The sequence below is a fragment of the Musa acuminata genome, chromosome BXJ1-9 (assembly GCF_036884655.1).
Source record: "Musa acuminata AAA Group cultivar baxijiao chromosome BXJ1-9, Cavendish_Baxijiao_AAA, whole genome shotgun sequence".
NCBI classification, from domain to species: domain Eukaryota; kingdom Viridiplantae; phylum Streptophyta; class Magnoliopsida; order Zingiberales; family Musaceae; genus Musa; species Musa acuminata.
The window spans coordinates 5,149,214-5,171,128 of record NC_088335.1 but is presented as its reverse complement, the minus strand read 5'-3'; the positions used below and the strand labels follow the sequence as shown (position 1 = coordinate 5,171,128).

At 38.5% G+C, this 21,915-nt stretch overlaps 2 protein-coding genes across 5 annotated transcripts; one reads left to right on the top strand and one right to left on the bottom strand.

Annotated features, from left to right (window-relative positions):
* Positions 1-3,858: 3,858 nt before the first annotated feature.
* On the bottom strand, positions 3,859-21,856 carry LOC135582401 (probable E3 ubiquitin-protein ligase ARI8). Of its 4 annotated transcripts, none has more exons than XR_010479183.1 (18): positions 21,448-21,856; positions 19,270-19,394; positions 17,574-17,676; positions 17,368-17,458; positions 16,770-16,942; positions 16,514-16,618; positions 16,336-16,424; positions 15,312-15,419; positions 15,136-15,226; positions 14,951-15,040; positions 12,658-12,705; positions 12,314-12,385; positions 12,103-12,202; positions 11,479-11,605; positions 8,441-8,901; positions 8,218-8,362; positions 8,010-8,099; positions 3,859-7,431 (listed from the first exon to the last, which is right to left on the bottom strand). XR_010479183.1 is itself a non-coding variant. In XM_065082278.1 (15 exons), the coding sequence occupies exons 1-15, from the start codon at positions 21,610-21,612 to the stop codon at positions 8,622-8,624; spliced, it is 1,767 nt and encodes a 588-aa protein (XP_064938350.1). In that variant the 5' UTR covers positions 21,613-21,856; the 3' UTR covers positions 8,356-8,621. The 4 variants fall into 4 exon arrangements, 2 of the variants coding, with proteins under 2 accessions (XP_064938350.1, XP_064938351.1); XR_010479184.1 differs by having other exon boundaries at positions 8,218-8,357; XM_065082278.1 differs by lacking the exons at positions 3,859-7,431; positions 8,010-8,099 and having other exon boundaries at positions 8,356-8,901.
* LOC135592672 (serine/threonine-protein kinase-like protein CR4) lies at positions 4,591-7,475 on the top strand. The gene has a single exon (XM_065082277.1). It carries the CDS (start codon positions 4,591-4,593, stop codon positions 7,282-7,284), a length of 2,694 nt encoding a protein of 897 aa, XP_064938349.1. The 3' UTR covers positions 7,285-7,475.
* Positions 21,857-21,915: the final 59 nt, after the last annotated feature.

Here is a 21,915-nt window from a genome sequence, read left to right as displayed (position 1 = left end):
ATTCTTAAATTGTATGATTAGAAGGGATTAAAATGATTTTTTTTTTTTTGCATAGAATATTTTGTGGGTGTCAAGAGCTTAGTCTCTCTTTTGACCGACATCTCTATCTTTGTTTAAGTCATGTCGTAAGAGTCAGACTGATGTTTGCTTTGTGTATTACTGGGATCGTGCAACCGGAAACGCTCCTTATAAGTCAATTCACGATCATCATGAATGAGATGAAGAACATAGAGATGATTGACTTTGCAAGTCTTGACTGTCTTGATTAGGGTTCGAGGGAAGCTTCTTACGAGTTGGAACGATGAGGTTAAGTTAGATGATGAGTAACACAGTCGATGATTTGATCATATTTAGTCTAATATTTTCTTAGATTTCATGTCGCTTAGCTCTTAGTGGTTGAATCTTCTGGTTTCAAGGCCACGAAACTATACATGCATTCGGCTAAGGCTCTGCACAGGAAGCTTGTGCATGTCGACCAATTATGGTGGGTTGGGTGGTGTAACCTAACGTGTCATTCATGGAACGAACACTCTCATCCGCTTTGTGCCGAATGAAGGGATTGGTGTCTTTGTGCTACAATGGATCGATCATCAGTGAGGATCGATTTCTTTATGCTACAAAATTATCATTGTTCTATAATTATATTATTATATTCAACACGATTTGATTGATTATAATTACCGACTCAATAATTTTATTATACCTGAATATTTAAATTCAAATTGTTGTTAATATACCATTCAAACCGGACTAATTACATATTATCCTCTATAATTAGTTATCTTTATCATTTTAATTCCTTTACTTTCAAAAGTTAGAATTCCTATATTTATGAAAATAAAACATTAAACATCGTTTCTCCTCACATCGTCGATTCTATTGATAAAAATATCATAAGATTTATCCTAGAACAAGTAACGATTCTGTCTTATTTCGGTTTATCATTGATCACATATAATATTTTTGTCAATAGTATCGATAGTGTAAGGAGAAATAAAATTAAATGTTTCAGTTTCGTAAGTATAAAAATATCAATATAATTTTAAAAAATATAAAAAAAATTAAAATACTAAAAATAATTAATTACATAGGATAAATGAGATAATATATAATTAGCTTCTCAAGATGTTACAACATTGCGATACACAACTAAACTAAATTTTCGGAGAACTTTAATGTGTCTGTCAAGGATTAGAAGCTACTCCTAAGAGAAGTAAATGCCATGAGCACTGTGACAAAGGGAAGGAAACTAGCCTTGGCTGATTCTTTTGCAGGAGGTGTATTGGTGACTTTTTAGTTGGGCGGTAGAACACACGACTCAATAAAGTTGAGGAGAAATGAAAGCCATAATTATGGCCATCATGAGACACTCTTACCTTTCTAACCAACATTGAGTGCTATGTATTCATTGTGTAAAGGAGAAAAGAAACAAATCATAATGTATCATAAGATTGTATCTGTTCACATAAAGAAGAGCAAGGTGGAGAAAAAGAGGTACTCGAAACCAGTTCAAGTAATCAAATAATATATGTGAATATAAAAGAAAAAAAAAAAGATCCATTGTTATTATAATCTAACAACAGATTAAGAATACCCAAAACAATTCAAAGTAGATGTACTCATTGCTACCTTATTCCTTCATAAACAATAAGGAAAAGGACTTTTTGATGGACCAAGAAATGAGCAACCTGTAAGAAATATCCACCTACCAGCTTTATTGCTTGTTTGCTTTTGTTGCTCGAGCTCATCATGAAGTGTCCCCATTCAGTAGATGACAATAACAGAGGATCTACTCTTGTCTCCAAGAACAATTTGCAAGTGTGTGGGTGCTGCCTTTGGGGAATTATGTTGAAAGCTAAACTGGGAGGAAGAAAACAATTTGCTTCTTCGTTTGAACGGACTTGCCCTGTGCAGGTTGACACTTGACATGGACATACAGAATGATCTTTTGTTGATGTTCTTGAGCTTGACATCTGTATCAGCTACAGCCAGGAAGGCAAAGATTTGTTCTGCAAATGTTGTATCTTCGAATGATGATCTCAAGATCCTCCAAGTCAGTGCTCCAGTGATTTAGGGGATTGTAGCTGTTGCACATTAAAGAATGAGGCATATTAAACATCAGCAGAGTTTTCTGGGGGAACAATGTGAAAACAAAAATCCATTCAACTGCAGTGGAAACTAAGATGTGCTGACACTTAAGAACAACTGAGTGACAAGAAACTGATCAGAATATTCAGAATTCAACAAAGGATAAATTCTTTGTTGGCACCAGGTTAAATATGATTATGGGGTCACAATCTACTCACATTTGAATCTTCAAAAATGCTCTCTTCAAATATTCCATGTATTATCAATGAAAATACACATGATATATTACAAGAGGAAGAGTGTATCTATAAGTTCTTGTCAGATTTTTGTCCTTTACATATTTTTCTAAAGCATTAGGAATAAGATTCATTTCTATTGGAAAGTGATCTTATTTCCAGCAATAGTTCATGACAGAGATCTGCAGAGCTTTTAATTGCGGAAAAAAAAACTAGGTAACTTTATAATAATTATAAGGAAAATATTTATGTGAGAATTAAGATTGAATGAGGGTTAATGAGTACGTTTGGCATCGTTAAGGATTGAATAGTCCAGTGACATTAGGTTTGACTCACGATTTCATAAGTTGCATTGGTGTTCAATCTCAAGGATGTTAGTCATGACCAATATGATTTGGACTCATCCGATCTTAAAATCTTAATATGGTTTTAAAGCCAAGGTTGACAGAAAGATCTCAAAGGTTGACAATGAGTGATTAAAAATTGAAGTCATATAATAGATCAAACTATAACTAACTCTTGCAAATGAAAGGAAGAGATCCACACGCATACGAGTTAAAGATTAAACATGACTATACGATGATCTCATATTCCTACGGAATGAAAAAAAATCAGGTAATATATATATTGGGTTTGATCCATGACTTAATAGTTAAGTTTTCTGAATTGTATTGATATTTAATCTTTATCTTGGTCTTATGGAAATTCCATGAGCTTTCTGTATACAATGAACACAATTCTGCTACAGGTGGGTTTCCTTGTAAAAGAGATTGTATCAGAAAAAGAGATAGCAGTGCAGAAATAGAACCCTGTAAGATCTGTTCTTTGCAGTTGTAAGTCGCTATGTGCAGTCAAAAGTCACAAGACAGCCAGTGGAAGAATCTAATTCTTTCATTTTAACTTGCAGAGAATTAGAAAAGAAATAAGCAATATATGAGCTTCTCAGTAAAAGACAATAGTAGGCAGTGAAGAAAGGAAATTTCAAAAGAGAAAACAAAAAGAATAAAAACAAACTAAAAAGACCAATTGCCTTAAAATGCCCTAACATTTTAACAGTCATGCCAGCATTAATGCACAAAAGGAACATTAAAGTTAAAATTGTTTGGGGCAAAATATTACTGCCCTGGATTGAACCAAAACAACTCTTCTATCAACAAAAAATTCCTAACTAGTTTTGCTAGTGTTAATCAAATATTACATATGGCAAAAATTTTAATGAGGAGTTCTTCATGCTGCCAATGGAAAGGCAAATAAGCAACCTTGGACATCAGACCCATCATATTGATTGGCTATCAAGCATGAGTAGTTTTTCCAAGCATATAATTTATTTTTTGTCAATACAAATGAACTAAGACCACCATTAATTAGCAACACTAGCCTGTGTAGATATATCTTTCACTGTTCACTTGGCACTGCTAGTCTACTACTACTACTACCCACACAGGTGCTGCTAAAACAAGAATCCTATTCAGACAAACACAACCAGTGATGCAGATAGCAAAGCGAAGCAAAGGAGAGGAAGGAGGCACTCATCTTGCAGAGGAATTTGAATTGATGGACAAGTGTGCAGAGATCCAGGCATGGAAACATATTGCATTTACTTCTCATTAAAATTCTCACCTACACATGCCTCCAACCAGGAACTAAAATTTATTGCATTCAATGCTCCCATCCGCATTACCTCTCCTTCTCTGTACGTGTTTCAGCTTGTTTCTTTCCAGCTTACCCCCCTGTGATGTTGCCCACAGCAAAGCTCCAGACCAAAGAGCAGGAGGAGCCACCAAGGGAACTAACTGCTCATGGGGTAGGTTCCCTTCTCAACAGCTTCTTTCTCCACTGCCTCGTTATTGCGAGTCTTTTGTGAAGGGGGAGAAGTTATTTTGCGTGGAGTTGAATGCAAGGAAAGCTGAGGTTTTGTGCTGGTTGTGGATGCACCGCACGGCTTCCTTCCATTTTTTTGGCTCAGACCGTTCGTAGATTCTCAGTGGGTTTCTGGGTAAAAGGCTTCATCTTGCAAGTTATCTTCCCATCACAAGTTCCGGATTCCAGGTTCGGATCAAGTTCCATCTCTGTTCTGAGATCACCGTGCTTTTCTACCGAGTCCTCTTTGTTTTCTGGATGATCAAAGAGAAGGAATGTCTGATTGACCTGCGGTCTCTTCCCTCTAGTGTAATTCTCACTCTGCAAATGATTCAAAGCTGTTCTGGTCATCCTTTTGGGTGATAAAGGCTTGATTTTTGGTAAGGTAGAGCGGAGCGTGAGAAAGATGAACAGCGTTAGGCCTGGATTTCTCGTTCAAGCTGCAGTTTTGGTGATCGTTTGTGGCTCAATTTATGTGGGGGTCTCCGGCCTCGGATCAATGTCCTCCATCGCTGTCTCTTACGGTGAGAATGGACCAGTCTTCTGTGGTCTAAGCTCAGATGGGTCTCACATGGTCTCCTGCTTCGGTGCTGATGCTTCCATCGTCTATGGTGCTCCTATTAGGCTCCCCCTCCTGGGTCTCACGGCCGGTGATGGATTCGTCTGTGGGCTCCTTTTGGATGCCTACCAACCCTACTGCTGGGGGAGCAACATCTACGTCAAGATGGGGGTGCCGCAGCCCATGGTGGAAGGCGCGGCCTACTCGGAGATCAGCGCCGGTGATGACCACCTCTGTGCCCTCCGCAGGCCGAGCAAAGGAGAGCAAAGAGGCGTCTCCTTGATTGACTGCTGGGGCTACAACATGACCGCCTCCCACGAGTTCAGTGGCCCCATTGTGTCGATCACTGCCGGCTCGGTGTTCAACTGTGGGATGTTTGCCGGCAACCGGACGGCCTTCTGCTGGGGCGACGAGACCGGGAGCAGCGTCATCAGCCTCACTCCGAGGAACCTGAGGTTCCGATCCATTTCGGCTGGTGGATTCCATGTCTGCGGGGTTCTGCAGAACTCCCAGGTCTTCTGCTGGGGAAGGAGCTTGGAAATGCAGCAGTCTTCTTCGGACATCTTAGGCCAGGGAGATGTCAACATGGTTCCCATGGATCCCATGGTGTCGGTCGCCGGCGGCAGGTTCCATGCTTGCGGCATCAAGAGCTTAGATCGCAAGGTGGTGTGCTGGGGCTTCAAGCTTCAGAACAGCGTGCCCCCACCCAAGGATACGAGGGTGTACGAGCTCGCAGCAGGGGACTACTTCACCTGCGGTGTGATTGCGGAGGCGTCACTTCGGCCGCAGTGCTGGGGCACAGGCGGCCCCTGGTCGATACCGATGGCGGTCTCCCCTGGGATCTGCGCCTCCAATCCTTGCGGCCCGGGATACTACGAGTTCATCCATGCAAGCTTGGGGGGCAAAGTCTGCAAGCCAGCGAATTCCAGAGTTTGCTTGCCGTGCAGCGTCGGCTGTCCCGAAGGGACGTATCAGTCTACGCCCTGCAACTCGACGTCCGACCGTGGTTGTGAGTTCAACTGTTCCAGCTGTGCCTCAGCGGATTGCTCCTCCTCCTGCTCGTCAGAGCAGAGGCCCCGGAGCCACGGGCTGCTTTCTCTCCAGATGCCGATCTTCGTCGCGGAGCTCGCCTTCGCCATCGTCTTCGCGAGCTCGGTATCTTTGGTCGCGTGCCTCTGCGTTCGCCGCCGGCTACGGAGCTGCTCGTGTTCGGAGCCTGACCTGACTGCGTTGAAGACCAGGGCATACTCGTTCCACAAGGAGCCGGTGAAGGTGCGACCGGACCTGGAGGAGCTAAAGATTAGGAGAGCACAGACGTTCACCTACGAAGAGCTGGAGAAGGCGACCGGCGGATTCGGCGAGGAATCCCTCGTGGGGAAGGGCAGCTTCTCGTGTGTCTTCAAAGGGGTGTTGAGAGATGGGACGGTGGTTGCAGTGAAGAGGGCCACCAAAGCGTCGGACGTGAAGAAGAACACCAAGGAATTCCACACCGAGCTCGACCTGCTCTCCAGGCTGAACCACGCGCACTTGCTCAACCTTCTTGGGTACTGCGAGGAAGGTGGCGAGAGGCTGCTGGTGTACGAGTTCATGGCCCATGGATCCTTGTACCAGCACCTTCATGGCAAGGATGCAAGCCTGAAACGGCGGCTGGACTGGGTTCGCAGGGTCACCATTGCCGTCCAAGCTGCGAGGGGGATCGAATACCTGCATGGGTACGCTTGCCCGCCTGTGATCCACAGGGACATCAAGTCGTCCAACATTCTCATCGACGAGGAGCACAACGCTCGAGTTGCAGATTTTGGTCTGTCCTTGTTGGGGCCGGCGGACAGCAGCTCGCCCTTGTCCGAGCCTCCGGCCGGTACTCTTGGCTACCTCGACCCCGAATACTACAGGCTTCATTACTTGACCACCAAATCGGATGTGTACAGCTTCGGGGTTCTGCTTCTGGAGATCTTGAGCGGTAGAAAGGCGATCGACATGCAGTTCGAAGAAGGAAACATCGTGGAATGGGCGGTTCCGCTGATCAAGGCTGGTGACGTTTCGGCCATCCTGGATCCGGCGCTGAAACCTCCTGCCGAACCGGAGGCTCTGAAGAAGATCGCCGCCACGGCGTGCAAGTGCGTCAGGATGCGGGGGAAGGACCGGCCGTCGATGGACAAGGTGACGACGGCCTTGGAGAGAGCTCTGGCGCTGCTGATGGGCAGCCCATGCAACGAGCAGCCGATATTGCCGACGGAGGTGGTCTTGGGGAGCAGTCGGCTGCACAAGAGGGGATCACAGAGGTCTTCGAACCAGTCGTGCTCGGAGAACGACACAACCGACGCCGACGACCAGTTGTTGGAGTACAGAGCACCTTCATGGATCACGTTCCCCAGCGTGACCTCGTCGCAGAGGAGATCGGAAGGCGACGCCACGGAAGGGAAGAACTCGGAGGGGAGGAGTCTGGGAAACGGAGGAGCGGGAGATGGCTTGAGGTGCTTGGAGGAAGAGATCGGACCAGCATCACCACAGCAGGATCTGTTCCTGCAGCACAACTTCTGATTGCAGTCGAATGAATTCTTTTTCGAGTCGACGTTGTTCGTCGTCTTCTTATCGGATTGTCTTTCTTCGGATCGACAGGTGCACTTGTTCTCGGCTCTCATGCGTGCATTCTTGTGTTGTCGTCTCCGAACGCATTGTGTAGTGCAGCTATTTAACACCATGACGAACAATGACGTTCTCAATTTGAGATATTAGTTGATGATGTATGAATACGATGGGTGTAAAGAAACAAATCATGTTTCCCAATGGCGAAACGTACGGATATGCAAACAGACAGACAGTAAAATAGACATAGCACAACAACTACACTGACTTGTAAGGGTGGTGAATGTTTAAGCCATTGCTACTTGTATTTAACGGGAATGACGAGTGATATCTACTGCTAATTGTGGCTTCATGTTAAATGAAATAAACTAATATATCCAGTTAAATTCTTATTCCTTTTGCATACTTGAAAGCAACATATATATAGTTAACTACAAAATCAATAAAGACCTACGCAAGTAGGAAAAGAAAATTAGTGATTGCATGGATCTATGAATAGAATATAAATGACAAAAACAGAATTGAGACGCAGAACCTTATGATGTACTGTTAAAGACTTGTGACATCCTATCAACGTATAAACAATTGGTTTCAATGAATAAAAAATAATTCGTCATGTGTCCAATGTGAACCATTCAACCTTTTCAATAACAAACATCTCATTTGAGAAAGAGGAATACCTGATTGTAAGATCTTTGTATCCTTATTCTGAGTTCCTGCTGGGCCTAGCAAATTCTGCAATGATGGCTTCATCTTGGTAATGTTGAGCTCTGCAAATTGCAAAAGAAGGGGAAGAAACAGTGTGAAATGCTACTAAAACACCTGAATAATATTATTTTGAAGCAGGAGGTTATATATAGCAAGAGAAGCATGTCAATGAGCAATAACCTGAAATTGAAATTATTTACAGATTGGTAGGAGCGATGCATCATATGCATTCAATTTGGCAAATAAGATCCCACTGCTCGTGACATCTCAATCTTTGAGCAACAGATTGCCAAAAACAACCATAAGGACACCTGGCCATGCTGAACTATGCTTCATAGAACATACAGTTGTTTAATACTTTAATATATACAAACAGAGAACAAATATCGATTACATGACTTACATGACTCTCTCTCTCTCTCTCTCGGCATGCATGCTACTTTCCCCTCTTCCATGGCAAGTTATAACCTATGATGATCAAATACCTTCTTGCTGGCATCACAGGAGTGTTTTCTATCAACACAAGCCACTGAAACAGGTTCAGGGGCAAACTTTACACATATTGCAGGAGTATCTGCACTTTACTACCTGCGATACTCGCACATCTGGCATGACCTAGTGGACCTGGGATTGGCGTAGGTGCAGCGGTCGCAAGACCAGAGATTGCTGTCATCCAGGCTGCGGCTAGGAGCTCCTAATCCACAGCTGGTCCCAGCTGCTTTGATCTTTCCACCCTTGTTTTTGTTGTCCAACATCTTGGAGCTTGAACTCCTGCTGCATGTGGTTTGGTTGCTGGAAGAACCCACATCCTTCAATCCAGTCTCCAGGGCTCGAACAAGATTCTCAAAATAGTTCCTAGTCACACTGATGCAGAACAAACATAAATATGAATGAAGATAGTGCCAATGATCATAATCAATATTCCAAATTGCCAATAACAAATTAAAGCAAGGGTGAATGCATACTATTCAGTAGCTAGAGAGGAGAGCCTCACTATGTATGTAGCAAAATGATGGTAAACACAAATGTTATGTATAAAAGATGAAAATTTTGCATTTCAGTCAGCCAAATAACTGCCAGATTTTGTGGGCACTTCACTATCCTCATTCTATAAGACTGAGACATCAAGGATTTTGCTGTAATTACAAATTACACCTGTCACGACTTGATTGCATCGAAGTAAATCTTCTAAGCCATATCGGCAGAGAAAGGAATTCAGCTTGTCAATATTCATTCTAAAAAGAACGAGAAATCAAGAACTTTAGTGAATTACAAAGTGTATATGTCAAAGCTCAATTTGCACAGAAGTAAATCTTCTTAACCATTCATAGAGAAAGGAATTCATGTATACAGTAATTGGAACAGAGAAAAGAAGATGTCTACAGTAAGTGCATATGTCCATAAATCAGTTCTATTAATTAAGAACTGACTTCTGAACAGAGAAAAGAAGACGTCTTCTGAACACAAAAGAGAACAAGAAACATCTTCATGTATACAGTAATTGGAAGTGTCTGTTTAATAATAATTTTGGCATGGGAAAGTGCCTTAAAGACAACAAGTGTATGATTGGTTGCAACAGGTCAGATCAGATCTAAATCAGATCCTTGCATATGTAGACAAACTTTCTCCACCCAAGTTCAACCAAGGAGACATTACAACAATCAGGTAACTTGTTTTTTTTTATTAGGTACATTGCCACGTTAAGACCTAATTCACACTGCAATGAAACAAGTCCATAAAGATATGTTTAAAAATCACTATCTGGAAAGTTCCACTTGTTCATAAGCATGAGACGCCAATGACTCCAAATGAAGTTTGTAAGGTTGGAAAGTCGTTTGACAAGTATTGGTTTGATGCCAACCAATCCCACCTTAGCATAACCAAAACAAAAATCACCAAAAACAAATTGGTTAGGCAATGCTGGTAAGTCAGTTGACAAGTATTGGTTGAAAATGAAGCAGTCCCACTTGCGACAACAGAAACTTCCAAATCTCAGTATATCATAGACGAAGCAAAAGTTCAAAATGTTTAAATGTCATACAGAGGTGGTTGATGTTATATACAACAGTCTCAGTTACCTAAATAATCTATTGCAAGTGAACCAGTGCAGTGAGCAATGAGCATCACAGAGAAAATATTCATCAATTCACCAAATTTAATGTGATAAATGATAACAACCAAAGCGCAATAGTACCATAAAAGTCATACTCAAACTTCAGGCTTCCCAAACTGATCTAACACTTAAATAGCAAATGTCACGATGAGTTTTTAAGAATTTTAACAAGAAAATGAGAGCAAAGAACTAATATATGTATATTTGACAGGTTAATTGACTTAAAGTAGTGCATCATTAACACTGTTGGAAGTGAATCTATCATGTTGTATGGCTAAATTAACAAAATACTAGTTATCGATATATAGTCTATAGAAGAAAAAAAATTGTACAACCTAAAATCAAGACAACAGATCCAAAAGTAAAGTAAAAAATTGCATTCTGAATACAGAATAATGCTGCATCCCTCTCCTTTAGGGTTAATTGCAAAATCTCCAAATTATTGGTTGATATAATCACATAAAGCCAGAAATAGATCAAAAAGAAATTTGAGGGAAGGATATAGGTTATTCAGTGCAAAAGCCACCATTGCCCAACAGCCAAAAACACAAGCCGTAACTGAAAATTGGTGGCATTGTTGACCCTTTCACAAATAAACTGGAATTTTGTACAACTTCACTGAACATCCTAGTGCAGCAAAAATATTGCTAAAGGGCTTTGCCATATCTTGATAATCAGAATCTACGCTTTCTAATTTCTTCCCCTGCTTACTGACTAATAAAGATAGACTAAGTTACATCAGTGGCACCTCTACAGATCTCTATTTCATGAATCATAGCACCTACCAAAATCTTTCATTTTCTTATACACAACCAAAACAATCCTTATGTTTTAACAAGACAATCTAAACTCTAAGCTGTTCTTGCTAATTGCCACAAGTCAGAAGTTTCTTTGGTTATTTCATCCCTACGAAGCTTTGTACTTCTACTTCAAAGCTTAAAATTTTCTCCATCGCTGGTAGCCCTGCTGTCAACTAATTTACAAGCTTAGTCAGTTATTTTCACACAGCTATGAAAAGGTTGAATAAAATACAACTAAAAATCAGCCAAATAGAAAAACAAATGTCCTTTGTTCCCAAAGACACCGTATTATAAAGGTCGCCTACTGAGCTACGGGCAAAAACCTTACAAACACTAATATTTAGGTAGACCAAATAATCCCTTTAATTTTTCAGGGGTGGTGTCACCTCTGACCAGACCTGACATGAAGGGCCTCCATTTCTGGTTTCCACACATCAATTGTGAGAAACCAAATAAACCCTTGAAATATTTCATATATGATTTTGGCCCCCTAAATAACCTTTTTCGAGATATGTGGGATGAAGCTACCTGGTCAACCCAGCTAACTTTGTACGGAAGTCATTAAAATCGCTCATAGGACCTTCGGCATCAAGATAGACTTGGAGTTCCTTCTCTGCACATTGATGAAGGCGTTCTAACCCAGACTCAGCTTCACCTGAGAATGGATCATGAGGATTTTAGTAATAAAATGCATGTAATCCACAGCTAAGATGCAACTTCAAACAGGACTCATGGTACATTGGTCCAACCAGGCCCATTTGCATCGAGTTTGACCAGCTTTGACCAAGGAATAGGGTAGAGTCGGGTTACAATTTTCAAAAACCAATCAGGACTTGGTGAAGAAGGTATTACCCATCCTGCTTCATCCCTACTCACCCTGGCCCCATGAAAAAACCAATCACAATATTTTCATGTAGGTAATTTCCTATAAATTTTGCAAACATGACTAAAGCATATTTTAATAATGTTACATGTATCTCATAGACTATTCATATCAAAGTGGATGGTTAAGAATGGATACAATCAGTTTTTATATGGTCCAGGAGTGGTTCAATATTAAAAAATCAGGGGATCAGGACTGTGTGGGTAAAAACTTCCCCATTCCAAGACTTTGCCATCCAAGGGTACATTAAAAAAGAATCTAGTATGAACCTTGCAAATACTCAAAGAACTGTCTCTTGGCATGTTCTTGCTCTGGAAGGTAATAACCATAGGCATATGTCCACTTTAATACCCGCCTGCACTCCACAATCTGCATATTGAAATGCTAATACATCTTAGGAAGAAGATTGACACTATACCAAAACTATAAATAGCATCTTGCCACTTACAATTACATTAGTGTTACAAGCATAAAGCTAACCTGTGACCAAGCTTCTATTATAAACTTGAGTTGGGACTCTGGTTGGCTTTGCATGTCACTTAGCTTCTGAAGCTGCAAAATCAGAAGAAGAAACCACAAGGTGGACATCTTACAGAGTCTCATAACTGATTGTTTTTGTATTTAATAAGGGGAATAGTCAAAGCCAAGTAGTTTGGCATTTTTTATCAATTAATATGTATTAGGAAATAAAGATGACCCCTGATGTTAACTTCATACAGACAAAGATCATTTATGAAGACTGGTATTGTCAAACTTTTATAAGCCAACCAATGCCATAGACTATTGTTGACCTAACAAAAAGAATTTTTTAGACAGCTCCATACCTTCTCAGTTTGCATACTTTGTAGGTCTGCACGTGCCTTATGCCTCGACTGCAAGTTATAGAACATAATATTCATTCAAATATGAACAATATCAATTTTCTTATAGGAACAGCCAATGTAACTAGTGGAATGGATGAGAGATACATAAAATAATCCTAATGAACAAGAATGCGCCTATCTAGCAATCATATAATAAACATGTATACATCAAACAAGACAAAATTATGAAAGAAACCAAAGTTACAATGTTCAGAAAAAATAGTGAAAAAATAAAAAGGGAAAATAATGTAAATCGTCAGGAGCATCAGCAAATGAAAACTTCAACATATAGAGAGAACACACATTTAATAATAACAATTGCAATAAGATGAGAGGAAACCAAAACAAAAGACAAGTAAAAAGGCTATCCCATTTTAAATTCTCAAAGAAAAGCTTCCTGGGCTGGATGAATATTGGAGATAAGTCTTATAGACCAACGAATTAAATTCTGGTCAAATCAGCATATGCTGACTAGAATATATATGATAGGGGAACACATTTCTTTATTTCTTGTTTGAATATTGTCTTTTTAGTTTATAGGGTATCTTGCAATGTTTATACTCTTATTATCTTTAATGATTGTTATCATTCCCTTCCTCTCTCTTTTCCTTCCTATATTCTCAAATTTAAAACAAAAACTTTCTTTGCTCATTATGAATTTATCTTATTTCATATTAGTATCGGAGCTTCTGGTTTAACAATGATGTTCTTGCATTAAGGTCAAATCAAGCTTCAACCATTTGAACTCAGAGAAAGTTCACACACAGAAGAAACAATTTGTAATGTATTTCCAATATACAAAATTTTATTAATTTAGGGATATTTTATAAATGTCATATGTTGTCAAGTGACTACATCTTTCATAATTCCACATTAGTTACAAGATTGCTTGAGAAGAAGAAAAAAGAAAGTCAAATAAACGAAGACAAATCTTTAAGAATGCATCAAGGACTGCAAGTGTGCAGGAAGAGAACCATACGTGTACATGTCCAGTTAGAATTTAATCATTTGGGCACAAGGGGCAGGGATTAATATGCCTAATAAATGGGGGATTGTTTAAAATCAATGACCCAGCTCAGTTATGTTGTTCTCCATTCTTCAGAGTATAAACATACTCATTTCCCTATGCATCAAGTGGTAAAAGAATGAAAACAATGATAGATTTACTCCTCCGGAACAAATTAATATTTGGCTGTGGATCAACTCTAATCACTGAATTTCAATTTTCAAATACATACAATTGACAGACTGCTAAATTCTACCACTACTTCTTAGGATACAAATAAAGCAACTAAAGTAAGCACTAAGCAGATACAACACATCTAGGAAACCAAAGATCTTCCTCAACCTTCCAAACACACCAAACATGCAAAGCACATATAACTTTCAAGCAAACTGTTAAGTTGAGAGATTAGCTTCTTGTGTAGATAACTTCGGTAATTGGCTATCTCATTACAACAAATTAGATCTCCTCATGCCTGGCCAGATTAGGGTTGAGCCTAGTTAAAATATAGTGAATGTCAAAAGGAACCAACCCAACCCACCTTTTCATCCTTCCATTTTGTTTGGATGACGTAACAACTTTGAGGTCAAAATACCGCATTTAATTTTATCTTTATACAATAGGATGTCTTCTAGATCGGATTATCAGGCCTTGAGCCAGACTTAACAGTGAAATGAAGGAAATTGGAGGCTCTCATTGTTGGGATAATGATCCAGCATGAGGCATACTGCATGCATGTGTTTATGAACATACACACATGACTTCGAGATTGCCCATTCTGCAAACAAATAAAGCAGCCCAAATAAGCAGACATAACAAACAATCACGTCAATCAGGAAATTTTTCCCCAACTATGTGAAAGCCAACAAAAAAAAGTTTCAAAAACCAACAAGCTTGCTGTCAACCCCCAAGATGGCCAGCAATCAACCAAGTAGTGATAGCCCAACAACTAGGCGTTCTCCAACAATCATCAATCTACCGATGATCCACTGGTCACCTGAACAACCACAAGCACAGAAAGAATTGAACTAAATGCTGTCCTTTTTACTGTTTTCATGGTTAAGTAGCATTACTTTTTAAAGTGACTTTCAGAAAGCAGCTTTCTAATATCAGCCACTTATAAGCACTGTATGGTCCCCAAAATCAAAGCACAAATCATTACAGTATCAGAGATTCATAGATCCTATCAACAAAGACAACAAATCTAAAATCCATTCTAATGAAACAGGTGGAAGAGTTGAATTTGCGTACCGATTGATTGGTAGCCCATCTTTCGTAATAATGTGTATATTTCTCAAGAGAGTTTTTAGCCATTTCTCTCCTCCTTTCAGATTCATCATACTGCCAGAATTTATAAATTGATAAAAAGGACAAGTATGAGGCTTAACATTGTAGAATCCTTCACATTCTGTAATATTAGAGACATCTAATCATACCGCTCCTTCCTGTTTTCCTGCTTCATAGCGATTACAAGCATAGAAACCACCAGTTCTCTCACCATGTTCTGACCATGGTCCAAGACATAACCTGCAAGAACAATCAAGGAACACAAAAGTTGCAGAAATTAGAAAAAAAATCTCTAAAGAATATTAATAAAGTAAAGATCTAATACCAGCAAAATTCAAATTTACAAGGAGGTGTGCATGTTATATGCATGCATCCTTGGTTTTTCTCAATTGGACGTTTGCACCTTGGACAAGGTTTTGAGTTTGCTAATATCCTGGACATAAAGTCAAAGAAATATGATTAGCACATGATTATGTTCATTATCATTAAAACTTCAATACTTCTATGTAATTCCAATGGCCTCGGGAATATGAGGAACTAATCTGAAATCTATAGAATGGTCATAATGAGAGTTCTGATAAGGTTCATAAACAACAGACTTATTTCTAAGATACAGCCAAAAAAGATCAATGTTATACATAAACTATAACAGATTTTCATAAGCCAGCATTTCTTAGTTAAACATGAAAACCATGCAACATCATCTTCAATAACCATCAAATCCAAATAATCTCAGAACAAATGAAGAAAATATTTATTTGTTAAAAAATAGAGAACACAACATACCAATTTGGCCTTCACAATTTATTAGAAAATCTAGATTTAGAGGTGAAGACAATTTATCAAGATGTCATATAAAATCCTATTTTGGAAACTTGAAATAATACACAAAAGCAAAGCTTCAGCATTAGTCCTGAACTAACATCAGTAATCTGAAGCAAAAATGTAGCAGAACTATAACTATTGAAAAGGAAACAAATGCTACCAAATAGGACATAAGATTTTCTCCATTAAAATAGTCCTGTGAAGCATAAGACTCACAGGGCTTGATTAACAATATTCCTATAATTGCTAAAAACTTCAAAAAATGCTCTCTTGATCATGCCAGTTTCCTAAATCATGCCATTTCAGGTTACAAGAAAATGTGTAATAAAACCTATAAAGCATGCATTAGTTGTGTATCTACATTAGCAGTGGATGCTTAAATGCATAACTAATATTAGACTAAATCCAAGGTTTAAGTTCAAGAAACTGAAATCTACGAACTAAAATAAGACGAGTTCCACAGCTACAGAGTTAGCAGTAAAAGTAACATATACGAAATGACAATTATCCATCTTATACTGTACCAGTTCATATTTTCAGATTCAGCACAGTTCTTCAGAATCCACTTTGCTACTGTAACACAATCAACTGGCCTATGAGCTTCCTCAGTACACTGCAAAAATTTTTTATTGAACAACTTAGAGTATGGATTGAAATAAGCATAATTATATTAGGATTCATTGTTCCTCAAGATATACTCACATTCCAACAAAAGTTATATGAACAGCTGCAACAAACATCATAACTTCCACTGCCCATAACAAATTCCACAGCAAACTCACAACCAGGGGCAGGACACCATTTCATCTGAAGAAGAAAATAAAGAAATTAAAAAAAAAACAACTAGTAGACAGACAGCTACACTAGTCTTTCTACTTAAAGTTACAGACATTAACTATACAAGAAAGAAATGAAACTAAATATGATTCAATAAACCTCAAATAAGTCCCACACAAACCTTTTTATTATCTTCAACATAAGATCTAAGAAGATAACGTGAGTACTTTTCTTTATCCTCATCAGTAGTCAATACATCAATCATATTTTGTCCAACAGCAGCACCACAAGAAGGATCAGGGCATCGCAACATTAAGCATCCAGGGCCATCACTAATAGATGTACTAATGTAACCTGCGAAAAGAACATAAACATCCTTCAAAACTTGAATCAAGAATGAATCACAATGAAGTATCTAAGCTTCAAAAAGCCTCTAAGCCAGTGTTCTGTCATAAGGTAAGCTTCCATCAAATGGAGATAGTGCAGATCTATGATTCTTTAAGTATAATTGATCGACTTAGAATGCAGAAAAAGGTCTGACAGAATTAGACTTAAAGAAGCTATCAAAAATGTATTATAGAAGATGCAGTCCTTGAAAAGGCAAAAAACCAGTTCACTATCAAGGGGACACTAAGATCGGAAAATCACACTTCTCAATCATTTGTCACAAAAACATATTTGCCAACTGCTAAGTGAGGCAAAGCCAGTCCCATCAAACACCACATGAATTGTTTATAAAGTTATGAATTATGATAATAGTTGAAATCAAAATAACAAACCTCTCCAACAAGCCCCACAAAAAGGATGACCACATGATGCAGAACTCATCATGTCACGAGGATAGTTATCAAAACAAATCCCACAATTTAGCTGCCACAAACAAAGTTAGACCACAAGATAAATTAATCAAAATTAAGAAAACAATAACTCCACCTCAGGCCCAAAATCACCCAAAAAAGGGATTACTAATACAAAACTGACTTACTTCTGGACCATTTCGCATTTTCACCACTGTCTCCAACAAACCAACAGCCTTCCGAACATGCTCTTCATCTGCAAACCACTCATCATGCACCCTACTAATACTCCTGCATACTCGATCAAATATATAAATCAAATCATCACCACAAGGATAAGAAAGAGGTCACTGGTAGTGGAAAACAATGTTAAATAAACAAATTTTTAAATAACTAGTGCATGAATGACGTGATTGGTGCCAAAACAGACAAATAGAGCAACAAATTTTGCAAAAAATAAATAACATCATAATTAAGATACCATAGATCCTTCTTTGCAAGTTTGCAGTAAAGCATTACGATCAACCAGAGAGCATTAGATTATGCACAAACAAATTTTCTTTAAAATTTTATATGGTAGATTTTTATACCTTGTTTTGTAATCTAGCAATCCCCTTAATATTAACAATACATAAGATTGATTTCTTGATTCTATTATGCAATTTTGTCATGATAATTATGTGGCAGGAGATAAAAGACAGATGATAAATGAGGAGAAGCCAAGAGAGTGTACCGAACAGAAACAATTATGATCATAAAGATAAATGAATGACTTGGATAAAGCACTGAATCCCATAACCACTGAACATATACCAACACTGATGAAATTCAGACCTTAATTCCTGTAAAACCTCATTTTACTCTGGACTATTTCTTAAAGCTGAATCTCTGTATATTTTGCCTATATCATGTGATATTTAATTAGGTTCATACAGCTTGACTATTTGTTTTCACTATACTGCACACATCCAAATTACAATGCAGAATAATAACCTATTAAGATATTGCATGAGATTAGGAAACATCAAACCAAAACTTGACCTGGAATATTATATAAATTTAATTACTCTTAACTAATAGATAGATCAAACAGAATCATAAACTTAATTATTCTAAATAATAAATAGAGCGAATAGAATCATATCATAGCACGAGAACCTGTTTGGAGTAATCACTATTACAGATCAACAAAATGTTGACTTAAACTCGAATTTGTTTCAGAAAAACTTATTTATGTTAATGTTATTTGTGTCACGTGAACGAATGGACACAATCAGGCAAACATGTTGCAGCTTAGCAGTAACTGCAATAAGTGCACTTGTCAAAATCACTGCTTCCGTGGACATCACCAATTTTGTCATAGTTCCTGTAAAGAATCAGTGAGAACATCCTTAATAGATTTTCATATCAATATTCTATTGCAACCTCAATATCATCTCAATTTAATAAACAAGCTCAAACTACTGGAAATTCGAAAATATACCAACTGTTCTTGAGTCAAACAAAAGATTACCATGTACCAGCCTCTGCAGGCATACACTGAGATATATTGGGCGTATAGTTATATTGTCATCCAGTGTGAAATCCAGAAATCAATAGAGGCAATGAACAAATATGAATAAAAAAGATTGCCCAACATATTGCAGCACAGAACAATACAGTTCAGTAATAATTCCAGTATCAAATACCAGAGAAGTAACATAGAACTTGGAGCAATACAAAAGGAACATATAGTTTAACAGTTCCATTCATGCATGTTCATGGTTCTATTGTACTACAAAGTCTAGAGTAATGGCAATAAAAACATATGAGAGCCTGCAATGTATGAAAATATTTGAACAGCATAAGCACAGGAAACTCCACTTCAGAAGTAAACTGCCTTACCAATTACAATGACAAAGAAGAATGCATGCTGCATATCTTGGTATTGAAAGTACAGTAGATACTCTATTGATATCTTCCTCCTGAAGCTGCCGAATATCAGTCTCACTCAATATGATACAGTTCTGCTGAATACAGAAAATTGCAGAACAACATTAGATGATAAATTATAATGCATTACCTTCTGAAACTTCTAAAGATTTACTGAGAATCATTTATTCCAGCACACATTACCAAAGGAAAATATGTGATCTAAAAAGCAGTTTGTGCAGCCATGTATGCGCATATGGTCATATGAATGCCTCACATAAGCCAATGTGACCTTAATAATTATATAACATCGTATGAACACCTCACATTAGCCCAACGTTACATCATTATGCAATATTAACATAAACACACAACTTTTTCAAGTCCCAGACTATTACAGCAATTTGTCAGACAGCTAAAATTCTGGTTTGGCATATCAACCAGTACCCAGTTATACGGCCTGGTAATGATCCTTGGTCAGACTGGTATACATAGTAATATGTACCGGACCAACCAGTCTATGAAACCATGATTTAGATTTTTTTATAACTCCTTAGTGTAATATATATATATATATATATATATATATATATATATATATATATATATATATATATATATATATATATATATATATATATATATATATATATATAAGGCTTCAAGAAAGGTTTTAAAACACCATTCTGCAAGGTTCCTATCAATCCAACCAGTAGACAGTAGACCATCATTTACCAGCCAATTTCAAGCTTTATATTACTGGACAGTCTTGTCCAAAGGCCCTTCTTCTTTGTCTCTGGCATACAATTTTAGGTCCAAACTCTCCCCCCTAAGCAATGAAGGAAAAAGATGAGGAAGAGACATTTATCCACTGTAGGTCACCTATGTCACATTTTCTCTTGATTTTATTTTTTTTCTATTATTCTTTCCATTAATGTAGGAAGGATCAGGGTAGCATATCACTCAATACGTGGTACATTCTGGTCCAACATCTGGCCACTAGCTACTAGAATTAGTAATTTTTTTAGATTCTTATAAATTTTGTACATCATGATTCATAATCATACTGTTTATATTATATAAAGTATTAAATCACAGTATCAAACGAAAACATTCGTGTACAATTACCCTATTGACTGTGTTGTGCTTACGTTTATAAGATTTGTCATGTAGGCATATTTGAACAGAGCAGTGTCTGTCTCCCTTATGCCCGTGCTTCATAGGTATTTACAAACCTAAATGGCATTGATAAAATTCGTTCACTAACTTCTGGATCCTGTACAACAGAATCCAAGAAGAAAAAATAAAAATCCATGAATTGGGACCCAAAGCCCAAATTACAGTTCCAGGGAGGTTGGTGGTCCCAGTAAATATATGATTGGATGCATTTTGAAGCAATGGTATCAACGTGTTTTATTATACTTGAAATACAATCGCTCATCGAACAAAAGACAATCCATCATCCACGTGAAGTTATGCTTGAAAGCAAACCACACAAGTCATTTTTGAACTAAACTGATGAAATGATAAAAGTCTGACCCACTATAGCATCTAAGGTTATAGATTTTTCACATTTACAAGGATACATCTCTTGCATGATACTGGAACAGAAAGAGTAGAGCGAATACAATATAAATAGAACACATAATATTAAGGAACAAGAGTATCACATGTTTAATGCTGATAAACTTCAGAGCAAAAACAAACACACACACAAGTTACGCCATGATCACTATGATTCCCATTTACCTGATATATCAATAATACAATATTTACACGAATGTCTCTGTGAAATGTTTAAAACCATGCAGCATTAAAGGAAAGAAAATTGTTTGTACCATAATCATCTCACATATAAATAAGAAAAGAAGAGTAAAGCATATTTCCTTCTGACACCAAACGAACAATCCTACAATAGGCATGTAACACTAACCAATTCCTAGGCCAGGCTATGATCATGCCACCAATCCAATCCTTACCAGCACAAGATCTTGTCGTTACCATAAAAACACACAAAAGCAGCCAATTCAGTTCCTACACGCATCAAATTCGGCTCAAAGATTTCCACCAGCATCACCACCAAAATCAACTAAGCGACGACACTAAAAAGGGAAAGAAGCAAAAGAACCAAGCGTTTTCCCATCCCATCACCTGCTGGCGACGCGAGGTGATGTCCTCGGAATCATCCAACACGTGGTCAACGAAATTATAGTCAGCACCGCCGTCCTCGCCGTCCATCCCCGTCTCCCCGCTGTAGAAATCGTCGTCCACCGACTCGAGATCGACCGCGTCATGCATGTCCTCATCGGAATCCATCCCCACCGCCCGACCCCCAACTTCCTCACCCTGCAATCCCTAAAATCCGCCGTAGCGAGCCATCGTGCGGCGGGAATCGATCGAAACAAGAGGGAGAACGGGATCGGATTTGGGGGGGCGGATGGGGGAGATCGAAGCCGGGATCGCGAGAGGGGACAGGTCGATTGGATTCGTCGTCGTTTGGAGTCTTGACGTCGGATTTGCTTCGCTCGGATGGAGCTATGCAGGATGAAAGAGAGTGGCTATCTATCATTTCGTTGTCGGCTAAATATGGAGATTAAGAGGGAAAAGAAATTAGTTGCT